General features: G+C 41.4%; 1 protein-coding gene across 1 annotated transcript in view; it reads right to left on the reverse strand.

The window, feature by feature from the left end:
* TBC1D19 (TBC1 domain family member 19) overlaps window positions 1-16,208 on the reverse strand; it is a 113,955-nt gene extending 97,747 nt beyond the window's left edge. Inside the window, exon 1 of the mRNA XM_081101976.1 lies at window positions 15,991-16,208. Coding sequence (XP_080958102.1) covers window positions 15,991-16,089 — 99 coding nt within the window. The 5' untranslated portion in view covers window positions 16,090-16,208. The remainder of the gene's footprint in view (window positions 1-15,990) is intronic.
* Window positions 16,209-20,811: the final 4,603 nt, after the last annotated feature.

Here is a 20,811-nt window from a genome sequence, read left to right on the forward strand (position 1 = left end):
GCGCTCCTCTGGTCTGCTGTTGGGTGTCTGTATAATACTCTTTATTTCAGTCAGTGTATGCTTAATTTCTAGTTGGTTCTTTATCACAACATCGAGGGTCTCATTAGATATCTTGAGGATCTCACTACATTTATCAGCAGTTTCTAGAAAATTGTTGAAATACCTTAAAATTGCGGTTTTTAGCTCTATATCCTCCATTTCTGTCATGTTTCTTTGTCTCGGCATTTTTTATGCTTTCTTGGTGCGCTCCCTTGTGGTCTTTGTGCGCAGTCTTGTTGTAGTTAAGCCTTAATTGTTGTCAGCAATACTGGGGGTGATTTGACCTCCAGGCCAACTGGCTATGAGAGTCAGCTGTGTCAGCAGTGGGAGAACTTCTGTGCTGGATCTCTAGGGAGGTGCTAATCTAGCGTTTGCCTGAGGCTATCCGGCAAATGGCTCTGCGCAGGGCTTGGGCGGGGCGGGTCCCCAGGGATCTACAGGGCGGGCCGGAGCGAGCAGTTATGGCTGCTCTCAGTTCCGTCCCTAGGGGCTCTGCCTCACAGAGTCCCAGCAACCACTGCAAACCTCGGAGAGAAAGCTGCCTTCGAGTTCCAACCGAAGCCAGACAGTCCCGCTTCTCCCGTTTGAGTCTGGGTCCCTAGAGACTTGCCCGGATCTGGAGCTCAGAGTCTGAAACTCCCTCCCGATTGAGTATGATATTCTCTTTCCTCCTAGTTGTAGAATTTCCACTCAGCCAGCCTTCCTGTGGTTCTGGATGATGTCCATTCCATCTTTTAGTTGTATTTTTGATTGGTTGTTTGAGGCAGCAATCTCCAGCGTTAACCTATGCCACCATCTTGGTTTCTAATCTCCATCTTCCAATTGTAGGACTTTAGCAACACTTCCAAAGAAACCCATACCCATTAACAGTTGCCTCCCTTTTTCAGTGCCCCCTCCCTGTCCTCCAGCCCTAGCCCCAGGCAGTCACTAATCTGCATTCTGTATGGATATGCCTCCAGGGATATGCCTATGGGGGCAGGGGACATTTCACATAAATGCAGTTATAATAGCTGGTCTTTTGTGACTGGCTTCTTTCACTTAGCATAATATTTTAAAGTTTTATGTATACTATATTCTAGTGTATGGGTATACCACATTTTGTTTACCCATTCATTAGTTGATGAATACCTGGGTTGTTTCCAGTTTGAGGCTCTTATGGATAACGCTGCTATGAACATTGTGTACAAGTTTTTTGTGTGAACATGTTTCCATTTCTTTTGTGTATGTACCTAGAAGTGGAACTTCTGGGTCATCTGGTAACTCTATGCTTAGAATATTGAGGAACTGCCAAAAACGTTTTCCAACATGGCCCCACTATCTTACATTTCCACCAATGTACAAGGGGTCCAATTTTTAAACATTCTCATGAATGCTTTTTAAAAAAATATAGCCATCCTAGTGAGTGTTGAGTGGTATTTTATTATAGTTTAGAGCAGAGTTATTGACTGTAGGTTGACTTGACCTTGAACTCCATAAGGGAAATCTCTTCTATGCTCAGCCTTCACCCAGCCTCTGCCAAATCTCTCAGGCTCGTGGTAGGAATGGGCTCCTACATGTGAGCAAGGATGGACTTAAGTTCTTCACTTTCAGTTGACCTTGAGCTCTTCACTCTCAAGTGACTAACCTTGCTAGTTCCTTCGGTGAATGGATGCCCTCAGAAAAAAGTTCACAGGATCTGCCCACTATGAACATAATTTTCCTATGGGCTGAGACGGCTAGTGAAGAGGTTCAATCATCTTTTCTCTCCCAGGATTGAGAGAGCCAGACACACCACTGCCCTAGGAAGAAATCTGTGTAGGAAGGTCAAAGGCAGGTCCATATATCAAAGGAGAGACAGAGGTTGCTGCTATGGTGAGAGTGAAAAAAAATAGAATATTGGGGGATTAGTTATGGTTATGGGAAATACTAATTGTGCTCTGTTAACCATGATTGCCTTGTGTTGGTTCAAGAAAGGACATTCTGACCTGGCTAGGAGTTGTATGCCCCTGGGACCTGGGAGTCAATCTTAAACCAGGGAGTCAGCCTTGGAATGTGGCCCATTCTCATTCAAGAACAGCCTATTGTCATGGAAAGATTAACAACCTTGTTGCCCAAAGAATGGAGTCCCACCCCAGCCTCCTACTTCCCCATGCCTGTAATCCCTACTTCCCCATGTAATCTTTGTTTTACCACATATAAACAGCTGGCTTATAGGGGGCTGCAAAGCAGATTTTTGTGGATGACCTGTTGCTCTCCCATTCTGCTGGCATTATAGGAATAAACGCTCATATATGATTCAACCCTGTCTCGGCTGAATTGGCTCAAGTAGTGACAGGCAGCCCAGACCCTTTGATTGTCCTGTTACACTATCTCTGAGCCTTTTCCCTTGCTGTTCTATCTGCTTACCAGCTCTCCCACTCCATTCACCACCCAAACCTCTACCATTGTCCTGGGCCTCACCTACTAATGGCACATGATCTTGGTCAGGAAGCATCCTGTGAAACCCCAGGACTTGCCAAGTGCCTCTCCCTGGTATTTACAAAGCACCATGGGCTTAAGTGCCCATCAGTAGATGAGTGGCTAAAAAAGCTGTGCTACATTTATACCATGGAATACTGTGCAGCAGTAAAAAAGAACAATCTCTTACCCTTTGAGGTAGCATGGAGGGACTTGGAGAGTATCAGGCTAAGTGAAAGACGCAGTCAGAGAAAGACAATATCACATGATTTCACACATATGTGGAAGATAATTAACAAAATAAACTGATCAACAGAGAGGATCCAGAGGCATGGAAGCATGGAACAGAGTCTGCTTTTCCTCTTGAAAAACATCTTATTTCAATATATAGCAGAAGTGCCTTATACATACTTTCCATTTTCTCAAACAGAATATTAAAAAAAATATTTTCAAGAAATTAGATTTAATAAAACTAATAATTGCTGTTTCATCAAGGACACTAAAATAAAACTGGCTTTTTCTTTTACTATAAATGTGTGGTGATGAAGAATATAGTGACTACTAGTACATTTTGGTACCAGGTCCCTGATTGGTGCTAAGACACCAGCAGTTAACCCACTGCCATTGTTTTTTATCATCAGCACAAATGTTAGCACAGTGAAATTTTTTTTTAAAAAAAGGTATCATTGTATTATACATTATATATCTTATGTACTATCCTATGTAATCTAATAATAGACAAACATGGTAATTGACCATACCTTCGCTACGCTTCCCATCAGCTAATCAGGGCAATATGCAAATTAAATGCCAACATAGATGGCAGTTAATTTGCATACATAGGTGCAATGCTGGGAGGTGAAATGGGAAGGACGGAAGAAGCCGCCTGCCGCTGATGGTGATCAGATACCCAGGCGGCAGGCAAGAGCCGGGAGGCAGGGCAAAGGTGGCCCCGCAGGCTGCCTTTGCCCTGCCCCCCGGCCTATGATCGGAGAACTGGGCCGCCCTTGCCCAGCCGGTGATCGGAGAAGCCAGGCGGGGCAGGGAAGAGGCGGACGCCAGCAGCCGCCTCTTCCCTGCCCCCCTACCCCTCCGCCGGTGTTCGGAGAAGAACCTGTATATATTTTTTTTAAAGTTCCTGTATTTTTAATAATTTCTTGACATGGTAAAAGAATTTTACATTATGATCCAAGGGTGGTAGGGTGAAGAGAAGGAGCAGCAGAACAATCCAAGAAACAGAAAGGGAAAAAGAAATGCATGGTGGAAGGGATATGAAGGGTGGGTAGGGGCATTGCCCAACTAAAATGCAATTGGTTTGTCACTGAGTACTATTCATGGGAAGACAGCATTCTGACTCCTTCTCTATACAGCATATTGGGAGTAAAAATGATGCATCCAGGTAGAAATATGATTAGGGGTTGGAAGACAGACAGGGAAAGAAGAAGTCAGAAATAGATACTGAGAGAGTCACTGGCTGGCTGGCTGCAAATACTGACTCTCCAGTAGAGATAGAATAAAAAAGCGGGGGATATCTCTGGAAGATTCAAGAGATAGGGGGCAACTCTTCTATGGTTTTGACTTTCCCAGCAGATTTCCACATACACACATGTACACGCCTATGTTTGCATGCACGCACATATACACATAACTGACTGTCCCCCCTGGAAGCACAGAAGAAGAAGCTGCCAAAACAAAAAGCCGCCCACCTTTGGTCCAGGCACCAGCACCTGTGGCTGGCTGCAGCCCAGGAGACGGACAAGGCACCTGCCCGAGGTCCCAGGCTGCAGCCACCTGGAGAAGCTGTCAGCCCTGTGGTCCAGGGCGCCAGTGCCTGTGGCCAAGGAAATAGGTTCCCTCTTCTCCTACTGCAGTCATTACTTCAGTATTCCCCTTCTGAATTTCTCTCCTGTGCTGCAACCCAACTCCACTTTTCATCGGAAGGATACGGAACAGAGAGAGCAGTGTTAAAAGCTTACATTTTTAAGCCGGTAAGGTTGATACTTAAACATATAAATGGAAAACTAGAGTCCTTAAGGTAACAAAGGCTACAAAGGACAGGGCAGCACATGACCTATTATATCCAGCAATCCATATGGGGACTGAAAACTTTGCAATGATGACAATTAGTGAAGCTATGAATCAACTAAAATAGTTGACAGGGACAATTCTTCCATCTTTGAAAATATCTACATCAAATCTGTTTAAATAGATTTTCATCTGCATAATATAACACATTCTGACAAGACCACCACCACCACCAATGTGGTCAGTGTTGTGCCGATAAATGTTTAATAACTGAGGGACACCACCCCCACCCTGAGTGCACAAATTTTTGTGCACCGGGCTACTAGTTTTATATAAAACACTTTTAACCTGAAAGGATCCTATAGACCACCAGGAATTCACAGATCATACTTTGAGAATCACTCTACTAGACTATAGGCATCTGGAGGACAAGTGTCTTCCATCTCTGTACCAAGTTCCAGCACAATAGCTATCACATAGTAAGTTCTTCATAAACACGTATTTAATGAATGCATTTGCACTACAGATTGCTTAGAACTACACCAGCAAAACTCCATGGAAAACTCAAAATGAACAAGACCTTATCCTTGTTCTCTGGAAGTTTTAGTCTGAAAAAGGAAAGAGCCGATTTAAAAAAAAGAAAAGAAAGAAAGAAAACTAACTCCACTATAAGAAAGAAAATGTTACAACAGAGGTATCATTCATAGAAAAAGGAACAATTCATTCTAATGCAAGAAACTGGAAAGGGGAGCAAAGAAGTATAGGCTGTGTGGACGGACTGAGCAAGGGCATGGGGATGCTCTTGTGCACTGACAGTGTATGGAACAGCACAAGGTCCAATAGAATGTGGGAAGGAATAAAGAGGAGCATGAAGCTGATCACTCTCCTCTATTCCTATCTATCCTGATCACCAATGTCAGATTAATGCTCCTAAAAACTACTCTCATGTCTCCACTCTCCTCAAAATACCCCAATGACCCCATTCAATGCCTATAGAATAAAGGCAAATTTGTTTTAGCATTTACAATCCTCTAAAAGCCTAGTTCCACCCCACCTATATAATCTCTCTCTCTCTCTCTCTCTCTCTCTCTCTCTCTCTCTCTCTCTCTCTCTCTTCTCTCTCTCTCTCTCTCTCTCTCTCTCTCTCTCTCTCTCTCTCTCTCTCTCTCTCTTTCAGTACCCCACCACAGAAACCCTTTGCTCAGCCTGACTGCTGTTGCTATATTGGGAATGCATTCCCATCTTTTCACCTTGAGTGCCATCCAAGACTTCTTCTTCCCCAGCCTTTTCCTTTCAATATATCCATACCTTAGTATATGCCTATTCATTTGCATTCTTCTTTCAATAATTAACTGGACACTTCCTATGTTCCAGTTGTTGGGTATAAAAAGAAAGACAAGACATAGTCCTCCCTCACTCTTGAGGAACTCACAATGTACTGAAGAACATAAACAAAAAACAAAGAGAGAAAAGTGTGATCAATCCCCAAACATTCTTTTATCATTAACATAATTTTGGACTTCATCTATTTTCTGTTAAGAGCCCATAACCACCGTAGAAGAGGGACTCGTTAACGACAATGAGATACCATCTCACACCTGTCAGAATGGCTATCATCAACAAATCGACAAACAACAGTGCTGGCGAGGATGTGGAGAAAAAGGAACCCTCGTGCACTGATGGTGGAGATGCAGACTGGTGCAGCCATTGTGGAAAACAGTATGGCATTTCCTCAAAAAATTAAAAATGGAACTCCCATTTGACCCAGTAATCCCACTTCTGATATCCCAAGAAATCAGAAACACTGATCAGAAAGGACATATGCACCCCTATGTTCATAGCATCACAATTTACAATAGCTAAGATTTGGAAACAGCCTAAATGCCCATCAACAGATGAGCGAATTAGAAAATTGTGGTACATCTACACAATGGAATACTATGCTTCTGTAAATAAGAAAGAACTCTTTCCATTTACAACAGCATGAATGGACCTGGAGAACATTATGCTAAGTAAAATAAGCCAGTCAGAGAAAGAAAAATATCACTTGATCTCACTCATTTAGGGAATATAATGAACATAAACTGATGAACAAAAATAGATCCAGAGACATAGAAGCTTCGAACAGTCTGTCAATCCTCAGAGGGAAGGTAGGGGAGGGTGGGAGTGGGGGGTAAGAGATCAACCGAAGGACTTGTATGCATGCATATAAGCATAACCAGTGGACACAGACACTACGGGGGTGGGGGCATATGCTGGGGGGTGGGAGCGACCAAAGGGGAAAATGGAGACATATGTAATACTTTAAACAATAAATAATTTAAAAAATAAAAACATTGAATTGGATATTCCCATTGCTTCCTAATAGTTTTGGTTCTTTCTAAAATTGTACACAAGATTTGTTTCTGTAATCCTAGTAGTCCGGGTAGACATGCATTACAGCCAGGAATGAGTTTTGGTTTCCGATTGGGAAGTCTGGCTCTGTGCGAGCTGACCATGCCTTCTACTCAATCTGTGTTATGTAATTGGAGCCCTGCTCCGGTTTCTCTCACCTGAGGATGGAGCCCTCACTGGCTTTCTTTTGCTGACACCCCCACGTTGGCCCTCTTCTCTGCCAGCACTGGCTGTCTTATCCTCCCCTTACGCCACAGCTTCACTTCTTAGCCTCTTTTCATAACCTGTCTTGTGCCTGAAACAGTCTAAACTTCTCCTTTACTAATCAATCGTTTCCCTCTCATTTCAAGTTGGCCTTGCCTAATTCAAGAATCTGACATGACCGTCTCTAAGTAACTCATGGCTGAAATAAAACACCAAGAGATATCTTACTCACACAAAGCAAACCTACATTTTAATAGGTATCTTATCCCTCAAGTACATAAATTCTATGAAGACAGGGGGTTACTTATTTTGAAATCCTGTACACCATCATCCACTTCTTCACTGTCTTACTTTCCAGGATTAAAGGGTATGACAGCAGTTAAGGTAGATATGGGTAAGGCTAATATCACTTCCAGATTCACACCAAACTCAATCTGAGTCCCTGAATTATTCATATAAATATATATCCCAGCTGCACTAGTCCAATCAGGAGCTCCCCCTAGTGTTTGCCAATCCCCACCTTCGAGAGAAAAAAGAAAGACAGATGATAGAAAGCTCTAATCATGGCACAGGCTTTTAAACACCAATATATGTTCTATCTATCCATGCCTTACATAAAATATCTTTAATTAAAATCGATTTAATTAAATCCATTTAATTTGCATTTTCCTAAAATAAATAATAAAGGTCATATTCTTTTCTCTTTTTATGATCTCTAAATTCTGGTACAAATTTCTGGTAATGAAGAATACAAAAACAGTATTTGAGATACAATCTCATAAGATTTTTAGTAGAGACACTAGCCTTGAGATGCTCTTGGGTTCTAGACTTATGACAACATCCTATCATTTACATTATTTCTTCTCTCTCCAAAACCTATCTTCTTTCAGATTCCTTCCTTTCACAATTCTATTATTTATAATAATAATCCGAACAACAAGACCTATTCAATATTTAATGGAATGGAAATAACATTTGAGGTTTTACACAACATCCATTTTAAGTACAAATAATGCATGATACAAAGTAATAATGCTGATTTGGTGCTAGGCATCTAATGTGGGTTTAGGCTATTATCCTAGTGTCTAGAGAGGATGAGTGAGCAAATGTAATTTTAAGATGCAGGTTGACTTCATAATAAAGTAACTCAAGAAACTTAGAAAAAAACAAAAACACAACATAACACCTTTCTAGAACCACAAAAATCCATGTTATCACCCTAATATCTTAAATAATTAAACTTCAATAAATAAAAGGATACATTAAAATAAAGTCAATGTTTAATCATAATACTAAAAGAGAAGCAATAGTAGGGAAAAGGGTCTAAAACCATTTATATTGGTTTAGAAATGTGCTGTGTGGTTTTATTTTTCTAATTAATTTGGGCCACACTGCTCTAGACCCTCTGGGTAGACACAAACAGACAAAATGGAAGCAGTTCAGAAAATGCCCTCTAGATTAAAATTTTAAAGGCATGTAAAAAATACACAGCCAGATGTATAAAAGTATGTTATCAAAGCTGGTTGTAAAGTTGCCTCTAAGAGTTAGTTGATTTATATTGAACTAGAGGCCTGGTGCATGAAACTCATGCACTGGGTTTGTGCGTGGGGGCGGGGGTCCCTCAGCCTGGCCTGCAACCTCTCGCAGTCCGGGACCCCTTGGGGGATGTCCACCTGCCGGCTTAGGCCCAATCCCTCCGGGCCTAAGCCAGCACTCAGACATCCCTCTCTCAGTCCAGGACCCCTTGCTCCTGACCGCCTGCCTGCACTTGCCAGCTGAGCCCAGTTTCTGGCTGAGTGGAGGGGGAGGGTGGAGGAAGGGGAGTAAGGGGGGGAGTGCTGCTCAACCAGAAGCTGGCTTGCTGCTCCTTAGCACTGGCCCCGCCACCCACACACTGGTTTGGGGGGGGTGTAATTGGGGGCCGGGCCGGCCAGGGGAGGGGTCAGGGGAGGTTGAGGCACTGTGGTTGCACCCTATCCTGTCTCTGCGAGGTGCTGGGACCGTGCATCCCCCTTTCCCGCCACCTCTGTGGAAGGGGGGTGCACCAGGACCACTGTGGCTGGCCTGGTGGCGCAGGCTCACCGGCCCTGCCCCCTGCCCACTGGTCATTCAGGAAGGTCATTCTTGCCTCAGCCCTTGCAGCCCTGGCTTCATCCGGAAGGTCGTCTGGAAGGATGTCCGGCTGTCTGGTCAAATTAGCATATTAGTTCTTTATTATACAGGATGTCTGAGCCAATGGATACAAATTAAGGCAAAGTTGTTATCACATTTGTTTTCCAAGTCCAAAACTGCACTACTTTTAAAAGATCTGTAATTATATTTTTATGAATCTATAATAGTACAGGTCTGTTAATTCTTTATCTTAAGAACTAGTCAAATACATGTTTTGAGTCTCCTTACATTGTTTTATCTTTCTATTTCCTTGCCCTACTTTTTTACTAATTGTTAAATGTTATAGGTGTAGATACATAATCCTTTACTTGAAATTCCAGAATCTAAAGAGCTTTGAAAACCAGTTTTTGTCTAATCGAATTGTGCCAAAATCTGCCCTGATTTGAACTCATTTGATGGCAAAATCTGATCTGACCTGAATTGACATGAGATTATTTATAGTTCTTATTTATCACACCAAGTATGAAAATTCATACATTTTGCCACATAAATATTAATCTATGTAATTACTGGGTGCTGAAAGACGTTGGTAGAGATATTAAAGAACATACAGGATATGCATAAATTACCTTTCTAAAATTTGAAAAACATCTGAATTTTGAAACACATCTGGCCCCTGGTTTTTGATAAGGTATTGTCGACCTGTACTTATTTTTAACACTATCATCTCTACATGAGGGTGGTACTTTATCTTATTCACTGTTGTATGCCCTGGGCCTAGAATTGTGCCTGAGGTAACAAATACCCTTAAAACACAATAATAAAAAAACATACAATTTTAAAAGGGGCAAACGATCTGAACAGACATCTCACCAAAGAAGACATACAGATGGCAAATGAATATATAAAAAGATGCTTAGGTGAATGTTATTAACCAAAGAACTTATATGCATATGTGCATAACCAATGGACACAAACCATAATATGGTGAAGGCCTGGGGCTGGGGTGGGGTAGAGGTGATCAGTGGGGGGGAAAAGGGGACATCTGTAATACTTTCAACAATAAAGATAAATTTAAAAAACAGAAACAAAACAAATTTCAAATTAAAACAACAGTGAGATATTACAACATACCTATTAGAATAGCTAAAATCTAAAACAGCAAATGCGGTGAGGATGTGGAGTAACAGAAACGCTCATTCATTGCTGGGAATGCAAAATGGTACAGCCACATTGGAAGACACATTGTCAGCTTCTGATGAATCAGTTAATCATAGTCTTAGCCATATAATCCAGCAACTACCCCCTTGATATTTTCCCAACTAAGTTGAAATGTATGTTGATTTAAAAAAAAAAATCTACACAGGAATTTTTATAGCAGTTGTCTTCATAACTGCCAAAACTTGGAAGCAATTGACATCCTTCAATAGGTGAACTTATAAGCAAACTGATACATCCACACGAAAAATATTATTCAGCAAAAAACAAAACAAAACAAAAAAACACCCATATAGAAGAACTTAATGTATATTACTAAGTGAAAGAAGCCAGCTTGAAAAAGCTACATACTGTATGACCCCAAGTATATGACATTCTTAAAGGCAAAACTATAGTGACAGTAAAAAAAGAAATCATTGGTTGTCTGGGTCTCAGGAAAGAGAAGAATGAGTAGGGGGGAGCACAGAAGATTTTCAGACAGTGAAACTATTCTGTAAGACAATGGAATAGCGGACACATGACATTATACATTTGTCAAAACCCACAGAGCTACACAACATAAAAAGTGAACCCTGATGTAAACTAAGGACTTTAACAATAATGTATCAAGATTGGTTCACTAATTGCAACAAATGTACCACATTACGCAAGATGTTAATAACAGGGGAAACTGCTCAAGGGGAAAGGGGATGTGTGGGAACTCTATACCTTCTGATCAATTTTTTCTGTAAACCTAAAACTATTCTAAATAATAAAGTCTACTAATAGAAAAATAAACCTCCCCAAAGAAAATGAAGCCTGAGACACAGGCTTCATTGGAGAATTCCTCCAAGCATTTACGGGGGAAAAAACACACACACCACAACAACCTCATAACAACCTTTCAGCAAATAGAAAGTAAAAAAAAGAAGGAACACTTTCCTATTCATTTTATCAGGCCAGCATAACCTTGATATAACACTTGTCAAAGACATTACTAAAAAGGAAAATTACAGACCAATCTTTCTCGTGGGCATAGATGCAATCTTTAAACACTTACTAATAGAGTTTTGATAATGCATAGCATGTAGAAAGCCAGTACAAGATGTGTCGCTCCCATCCTACCAAATGAGAAAAAGTGGTATAATCTACAAAATCATAATTTTTGAACCCACCAGAAAATTGAAGATATAAGACTATCCAGTGAACTAAATTCCAAAGAGTAACAAGCCCCTCCAAGGACAGACGGGACCCTAAATGTTTGACAGAGAACAGGAGGAAAAGAAGGCTACCCTACAGAAGCCAGAAAGAAGAATTTGGCTAAGAATTCAGCCATGACAGATTAGAGGTGGGCTAGCATGTCAGTTTAGAATAACTGGGAGCTCAGAACTCAAGGGGGAGTCACACTCCCTTGCATGCTCTTTCCCATGGGTCTACACCAGGTGTCCACACGAAAGACGGAGGGCAGAGCATGGAGCTGCAGAGAGCCCCCTTCGGTGGCACAGGTGTGCACGAAGGGACAGGCTGCCACTGCAGAACAAGCATGAGACCATGCTACCTTGCCCAAACTCTCCTCTCATGTGAGGAAAACGCCTTAGACCTCTAGGGGAGAATTCAGAAACCAAACCACGCTGAAGACAAGGCGATAATTCACTGCTTCTGGGAGTAAGGCAGATGCAAAAACCATCTTCCTCACGGAAAGGTAAGGGAGCCTTTGGGCCCAGGATCCCACACCAGGCTGAAGCAGAGGTCAGCCAGCACTAGGAAGGGGCAGGGATCTCTCTGTCACCCATGATCTGCCACGGATACAAGGCAGAATTCGGCTGCACAGGGAGAAGAAGGCACACTGAGGAAGACCTACCCCGACGCACATGGACCGGGCCAGGGCCAGGAGAACGAGAACACCTGTACCTACCGTGAGCTCAGGAGGGTAACAGACGGCAGACTACTGCCGGTGAAGGGATAAGAGCATGGAGAGAGGCTTCCCTGTGCACAGGCAAGCAGGGACAGGGTCACAGAAACACAGAAAACCCCTCCAATGCCCCCAGAATCCTTTCTAAGGACAAAGTGTATAGCAGCCCACCAAATCTGAAGCCTGTGGTACAACTGAAGCTAATGGCAGTGATAATAAAACGTCTGACGGTGTTGACTGAGGCCTCTTCCTAGTAAGATACAGAACACTTGAACAAAATGGTCTATGTGACCTCATTGACATTTATAGAAAAGTAAGAGCAGAACACTCATGCCTTTCAAGTACACATTCAACCAGAGAAATAGCCCAAATAGCCCTGCATATATTTTAAAAATTAGATTTTTTATTAAAAATGTTCCCACAAAGAAAACTCCAGGCCCTAATGACTTTACCCGGAACTCAACCAGTCATTTAAGGAAGAAATAATATTAATTCTACACGAATTCTTCCAGAAAATAGGAGAGAAGGGAACACTGCCCAACTCGATTTCTGAGTTCAGCATTAACTAATAGCAAAACTTGACGAAGATGTTAAAATAAAACTACAAACCAATATTCTTATGAAAATATTCACATCTTCAACAAAATATTAGGAAATTAAATCAAGATATATATAAAAATAATAATAATGTATTGTAACCAAGTGAAATTCATCTCTGGAATGCAAAAAACAATCAGTGTTGTTCATCATATTAACATATTAAAAATAAAAATCACATTGAGAATCTCTACATGTACAAGAAAGGTACTTAACAAAATTCAACATCCATTCATAATAAAACTCTCAGAAAAACAGGAATAAGAAAGAGTTTCTTCAACCTAATAAAAAAGTATCTATACAGCATTGTACTGGAAGCAGTAGCCAGTATAACAAGGCAAGAAAAATAAAAAATAAAAACATATATATTGAAAAGGAAAAAGGAAAATTGTCTTTGTTCACATATGAAATATGTACTTGAAAAATCATAGCAATATACAAAAGAGGAACTATAATAAATAAGTTTAGTAAGGCTGCAGGATACATGGCAAATAGACACATATCTATTGTATTTCTACATACTAACAAGAAACAATTGAAAATTGAAATGAGAAAAAAATCAGCATTTTTAATGGCATAAAAATAGTTAGGGGAAAATCTTAAAATATGTGCGAGATTTGTATATTGAACTGTAAAAACACCAACAATAGAAAATAAAGATATAAATAAATGAAGAGATAAAGTGTATTCATGGGCCAGAAAATTCAATATTGTTAAGAGGTCATTTCTCCCCAAACTGATCTATACATTCAACAAAACCCCAATCCAAAATCCAGGAAGATTTTTTGTAGTAATTTATAAAATTATAAATTTTATATGGCAAAGAAAATGACATAGAATAAACAAAACAGTTTTTAAAAAGAACAAAGTTGGAGGACTAATTACCTGATTTCAAGACTTACTATAAAGTTACAAAAATAAAAAATGTAGCATTAGCATACTGGTAAACAAACAGGGCAATGGAACAGAATAGAGAGCCAGACAGAGTCCTCTGTATGTGTGTGTGTACTAAAGGAATTTTCAACAAAGGTGTCAAGGAAATCGGCAAATAAGCAATAGAAATAGGTGTGGTATTGGGCATCTACGTGAAAAAAAAAAAAGCTTTACATAGTAACATACACAAAAATGAACTGGAAATGATCTAAATTTAGAGCTAAAACTATAAACTGCTACAACAAAACAGGAAAAGATTCTTAGGTAAGGCACAAAAAGCACAAATCATAAAAGAAATTGGTAAAAATGTATGTCATCAAAATTAAAATGTTTTGCTATTTGAAACACCCAGTTAAGAAAATGAAAAGATAAGCCACAGACTGGAGAAAATATTTGCAAGAGGAGTATCTGATAAAGGACTTGTGTCCTTTATATAAAGAATCCTTACAATTCAACAATGAGAGAACAAACGATTTTTTTAATGGGCAAAGGATTTGAACAGATTACTTCACCAAAGAAGATATAAGCATGATAACATGCTTGATATCATTGGTATTAGGAAAGGCAATTAAAGTCTCAATGGGATATCATTACTCTCCTACCAGAACATTGTAATTAATAAATAAAAATTAATTAATAAAAATACTGACATCAGTATTAGCAAGGATGCAGAGCAACTGAAACTCTCATAATTGCTGGTGGAAATGCAAAATGCTACAGCCACTTTGGAAAAGTCTGGCAGATTCTTATAGAATTAAACATATACTTATCATACAACTTAGCAATTCTACTCCTAGGTATTTATCCCAGAGAAAAGAAAATATTCAAACAAAACCCTATACCAGAATGTTTATATCAGATTTATTTATAATCTCTATACCTGGAAACAACCCATAACTTTATAACTGAGGATGCCCAGCAATCAATGAACAGAAAAACAAATCATAGCCTATCCAAACAATGAAATATTACTCAGCAATACAAAGGAACAGAACATATATGGGAACCAGACCTATCGGGGTATACAGATATCTAATCAGTATGCTGTACACCTTATACTAATACTAGAGGCCCAGTGCACAAAATTTGGGCACAGGTAGGGTACCTAGAGGCTGCCAGCCAGGCCTTCCTTCCTTCTGTGCCACCCCCTGGTGGTCAGCACACATCATCACAAGCGATCAAACTCCCAGTGGGTCCAACTCTTGAGGGGACACTTTGCATATTAGGCTTTTATATATGTAAATAATACTGTATGTCAACTGTCATTGAAAATTAAAAACAATTTTTTTCCCAAAAGAAACTGAACTACCGAAATACCAACAACATAAATGAGTCACAAAAGCATGATTCTAGCCCTAACCGGGTTGCCTCAGTGGATAGAGCATCAGCCTGCAGACTCAAGGGTCCCAGGTTCGATTCTGGTCAAGGGCATGTACCTTGGTTGCGGGCACATCCCCAGTGGGGAGTGTGCAGGAGGCAGCTGATCGATGTTTCTCTCTCACTGATGTTTCTCTCTATCCCTCTCCCCTCCTCTCTGTAAAAAAATCAATAAAATATATATATTTTTTAAAAGCATGATTCTAAATGAAACCAGGCACAAAAATTTACATACTGTATAACTCCATTTACATTGCATTCACACATACACAAAGATCCCTTAATCAATCTCTGCATCAAAGAACCCAGCACATTGGGAAAATGCTCAGTAAATGCGAGGTGGATGGGTAGAGGGAGGATGAGTGCATGGAGGGTAGAGGCAAGGAGGTGAGTGATGCTAAGGCAAAAAAAAAAAAAAAAACACCCCACATTTAGAACAGAAAAAGTAAGGGAAGGCGTGGTCCAAAGACCTAAGGTGATTCCAGCAGTTTAAAATATTAAACCCTGTAAAGGACAATACGATGAATAAATTGCTTTAGCGATTCTATCTCCTAAGGAAGGCAATGATGCGCCCCACCCTCCTTCAAACATCTATTACCCCACGCGCGAGGCTGAGCGTGGGGACCTGGAAGAGAGGGTTTTCCGCGCACAGGAGCGGAGGTGCAGAGACCAGAGGCGGCTGCAGCCGGGGTCCGAGGGGCTCCCACAGACCGGGAGGCATCGCCGCAGCCCCGGCCCCATCCCTTCCTGCCCGCCTCACTTACCCAGGCCTGACGTTCCAGCTGAGCGTACAAACTGGAGCCCTTGAGTTTTTGGACTATCTGAGCGATACTGAGAGACAGATCCGACTCCTCCTGCCACATTTCCCCTGCCCTAGCCCGCCAGGCGGCGGGGACAGGCCGCCGGCGCGGAGACAAGGGCTATGGGGTCCGGCTCAAGGCTAGTGACACTTCTCCCGGACCTTATTACGCTGGGACGCCTCAGCGGGCGTTACCAGGCAACCGCTCGGCGTTCGTCCGTTCCTCTCTGGTGCCCCCCCGCGCCTGACGGCCCCAGCACCTGCGTTCCGAGTGCAGAAACGGCACCAGAGGGTACATCTTCAATGCTTTGTTCCTGCTTAGTCGGTGGTTGAAAGGCGAGAAGAGCTCTTTCCTCCGGAGCCACAGCGCCTCCGAGGCACAAGGGGAACTCGGAGAGTTGCTTATTCTTGTGTTTTATTATAAAGGATCCTTCCTCTCTCACTTTCCATCTCTGCAGAGACGGGCCGTGCACACACAGACATGCAAATTACTTGCAAGAATAATCGGGCTCTGACCCTAGCGATGTGAACTTGGGCGAGGTGCTTAAATTTCAGAACTCAGTTTCTTCCTCTCTAAAATAATACAAGCTAAATTGACGTTTCTCTCTCGTCAATGTTTCTAACTCTCTATCCCTCTCCCTTTCTCTCTGTAAAAATTCAATAAAATATATTTAAAAAATAAAATAAAATAATACATGCCCAGTTCACAGATGCTGTGATGAGCTGAAGTAACAATTGTAAAGCTGTCTAGCACTATACTTAGCTCTCCCTCTTATTTGCATTTCTCCTGCTTCTGTTCTCTGTGGTTTTATGCCAGGAATAAACAAACAAGGCCTTCTCATCCAACAACTTAACCAGGACGTGTTTATGTTTTTTATATATATTTTATTGATTTTTTACAGAGAGGAAGGGACAGGGAGAGGAATAGAGAGTTAGAAATATCCATGAGAGAGAAACATCGATTCAGCTGCCTCTTGCGGGCACATCTGCCCGCAACCCAGGTACATGCCCTTGACCGGAATCGAACCTGGGACCCTTCAGTCCGCAGGCCGACACTCTATCCACTGAGCCAAACCAGCTAGGGCCAGGACGTGTTTATTGATAAGTTTTCTGGGAAGCATTGGCAATTCAAGGATGACTTAGACATTATCCCCGTCTTCAAGGAATATACCATTTATATTCTTCTTCTTTCGTGTATTCATTTATTCAGTCACTTATTCAGAATTCACTCCGCTTTCAACTTACTGAGCATTCGCATACAGGAATCTGTGTGCCCACAAAGTAAAACATATTTCTTGCCTTCAAGGAAACATCAAAGATTTTTAGAAAAACTAGAAATAGCTGATTTAACTAATTGAATGATATTACCAAAGGCAACTAGAAAAAGGTGTATGGAATAATACACAAACTAGAATAATATTGTAAAAATAACAAAAACTTCATTTCAAATGTGTTTATGCATATATATTTTTAATTAAATTTTGTTGGGGTGACATTGGTCAACATGAACATATAGGATTCATGTGTGGATTTCTAAGTTACAAAAATCTGTTTATAGCACCATGTGTCCACCACCCAAAGTCAAGTCTTCTGTCACCTCATATTAGAACCCCTTCTTCTTCTCTCTCCCCCTGTCCCTGCCCTGACAACCACCACACTGCTGTTTGTGCTCATAACTTTCAGTTTCATATCCCACATATGAGTGAAATCATATGGCTCTTAGCTTTTTCTGTCTGACTTATTTCACTTAGCATAATGTCCACCCATGTTGTCATAAATGATGCTATTTCATCCTTTCTTATGGATGAGTAGTATTCCTCTGTGTATATGTACCACATCTTCTTTATCCAGTCCTCTATTATAGGGCACTTTGGCTGCTTCCACGTCTTGGCCACCATGAATAATGCTGCAACGAACATAGGGGTGCATATATCTTTGCATATAAATGATTTTGAGGTGTGTTTTTTGTTATATACCCAGGAGTGGGGTTGTTGGGTCATGTGCTTGCTCTATTCTTAATTTTTTGAGGAATCACCAGGCTGCTTTCTTTTTTTCTTTTATTTTTATTTTTTTGGCATATTAGGCTTTTATTATATAGGATAATAACAACACTTTAGTGAGACTTACTGACAGGCATTAAGTACTTTATATTAACTCAGCTAATCCTTACAACAACCCATAGAGTAGTTACTACTATTATCTCCTGTTTTTCAGATGAAGAAACTGATTAATCAGAGAGGTTAAGAGACTTTCCCAGGCTTAGCTACTGTGTTATGTGCCTGTCCCAGACACATGTGCTGTTGTGGTTGATAACTATCACAGACATGAGCATGAACTCCTGAAATGTACAGTGCTGTTCTGTGTGGGAGGTGTTTTCACATATGTAAGTGGAGTTTGCAATTCTAGCGCACCGATTCTGACTGTGGCGTGATATTCCTTCCACACGGGGCACCCATCACAGTTGACTGATCCATTCTCCCTGTTTGTGGTGCCTTCAACTGCCTACCTCCACAGCAGTGCTCCAAGGAGCATCTTTCTTTCTTTCTTTCTTTCTTTTTTTATTAAATCTTTATTGTTCAGATTATTACATTTGTTCCTCTTTTTTCCCCCCACAACTCCCCTCCACCCAGTTCCCACCCCGCCCTCCGCCCTCACTCCCCATCCACTGTCCTCATCCATAGGTGCACGATTTTTGTCCAGTCTCTTCCCGAATCCCCCTCACCCCTTTCCCCCGCAAGAATAGCCAGTCCATTCCCTTTCTATGTCCCTGATTCTATTATAAGCACCAGTTCACTCTGTTCATCAGATTATTCACTTGATTTTCAGATTCACTTGTTGATAGATGTGTATTTGTTGTTCATAATTTGTATCTTTACCTTTTTCTTCTTCCTCCTCTTCTTAAAGGATACCTTTCAGCATTTCATATAATACTGGTTTAGTGGTGATGAACTCCTTTAGCTTTTTCTTATCTGTGAAGCTCTTTATCTGACCTTCAATTCTGAATGATAGCTTTGCTGGATAAAGTAATCTTGGTTGTAGGTTCTTGGCATTCATCACTTTGAATATTTCTTGCCACTCCCTTCTGGCCTGCAAAGTTTCTGTTGAGAAATCAGCTGGCAGTCATATGGGTACTCCCTTGTAGGTAACTGACTGTTTTTCTCTTGCTGCTTTTAAGATTCTCTCTTCGTCTTTTGCTCTTGGCATTTTAATTATGATGTGTCTTGGTGTGGTCCTCTTTGGATTCCTTTTGTTTGGGGTTCTCTGCGCTTCCTGGACTTGTAAGTCTATTTCTTTCACCAGGTAGGGGAAGTTTTCTGTCATTATTTCTTCAAATAGGTTTTGAATATCTTGTTCTCTCTCTTCTTCTGGCACCCCTATAATTCGGATGTTGGTACGCTTGAAGCTGCCCCAGAGGCTCCTTACACTATCTTTGTATTTTTGGATTCTTTTTTCATTTTGCTTTTCCGGTTGGGTGTTTTTTGCTTCTTCGTATTTCAAATCTTTGACTTGATTCTTGCAATCCTCTAGTCTGCTGTTGGGAGTCTGTATAATATTCTTTATTTCAGTCCATGTATTCTTAATTTCTAGTTGGTCCTTTATCACAACCTCGAGGGTCTCATTAGATTTCTTGTAGATCTCATTAAGTTTATCAGCAGTTTCTAGAACATTCTTAAAAAACCTTAAAAGTGTGGTTTTGAACTCTATATCCACTAGTTTGCTTTCCTCCATTTCTGTCATTTGTGTCTTTTTACTTTGTCTCACATTTTTTATGCTTCCCTGTGTTGATAAAGTGGTTTTCTGTGCTGAGTGTCCTCTAGGGCCCAGTGGTTCAGCCTCCCCAATTACCTGAGGTGGACACTCTTGGTGCACCCCCTTGTGGTCTTTGTGCACAGTCTTGTTGTAGGTAAGCCTTGATTGTTGTAGCTATCACTGGGAGGAATTGACCTCCAGGCCAATTGGCTGTGAGAATCAGCTGTGTCTGCAGTGGGAGAACTTCTGTGCTGGAGACACCCTTCTGGGGCAAGGCTTGCTTCCCTGGGGCTTTGGAGCTCACTGATTCTGCCCCCTGAGTGTGTCCTTTATTGTTCCACGGAGCTACAAACTGGATGGTCCCACTCTGACCTCTGGGTTTCCTGGCTCCTGGATCTCTAGGGAGGTGCTAATCTAGCCTTTGCCTGAGGCTATCCAGCAAAAGCCTCCCTGCAGGGCTTGGGTGGGGCAGGTCCCACAGGATCAACAGGGCGGGGCTGGCAGTTATGGCTGCTCTCAGTCTTGCCCTCAGAGGCTCTGCTTCTCAGTGTCCCAGTAATCGCTGCAAGCCTCTCAGAGAGAAAGCTGCCCTCGAGTTCTGACCGATGCCAGACAGTCCCGCTTCTCCCGTTTGAGTCTGGGTCCCTAGAGACTCACCTGGAACTGGAGCTCAGAGCCTGAGACTCCCTTCCTATTGAAAACGACAACCGCGCCCTCAGCCGCCATCTCCGCACCTTAGTATTTTACTTCCGTACTGCGCCTCCTCTGAGTCTTGGTAAGCTTTTCTCTTTCCTTCTAGTTGTAGAATTTCCACTCAGCCAGCCTTCCTGTGGTTCTGGATGATGTCCATTCCGTCTTTTAGTTGTATTTTTGAAGTGGTTGTTCGAGGTAGCAAACTCCGGTGTTTACCTATGCCACCATCTTGGTTTCTCAAGACTGCTTTCCGTAGTGGTTGTATCAGTCTACATTTCCACCAGCAGTGAATGAGGGTTCCCTTTTCTCCACAACCTCTCCAACACTAGTTATTGCTTGCCTT

Source organism: Myotis nattereri, assembly GCF_964212035.1.
Source record: "Myotis nattereri genome assembly, chromosome: 1".
NCBI classification, from domain to species: Eukaryota; Metazoa; Chordata; class Mammalia; order Chiroptera; family Vespertilionidae; genus Myotis; species Myotis nattereri.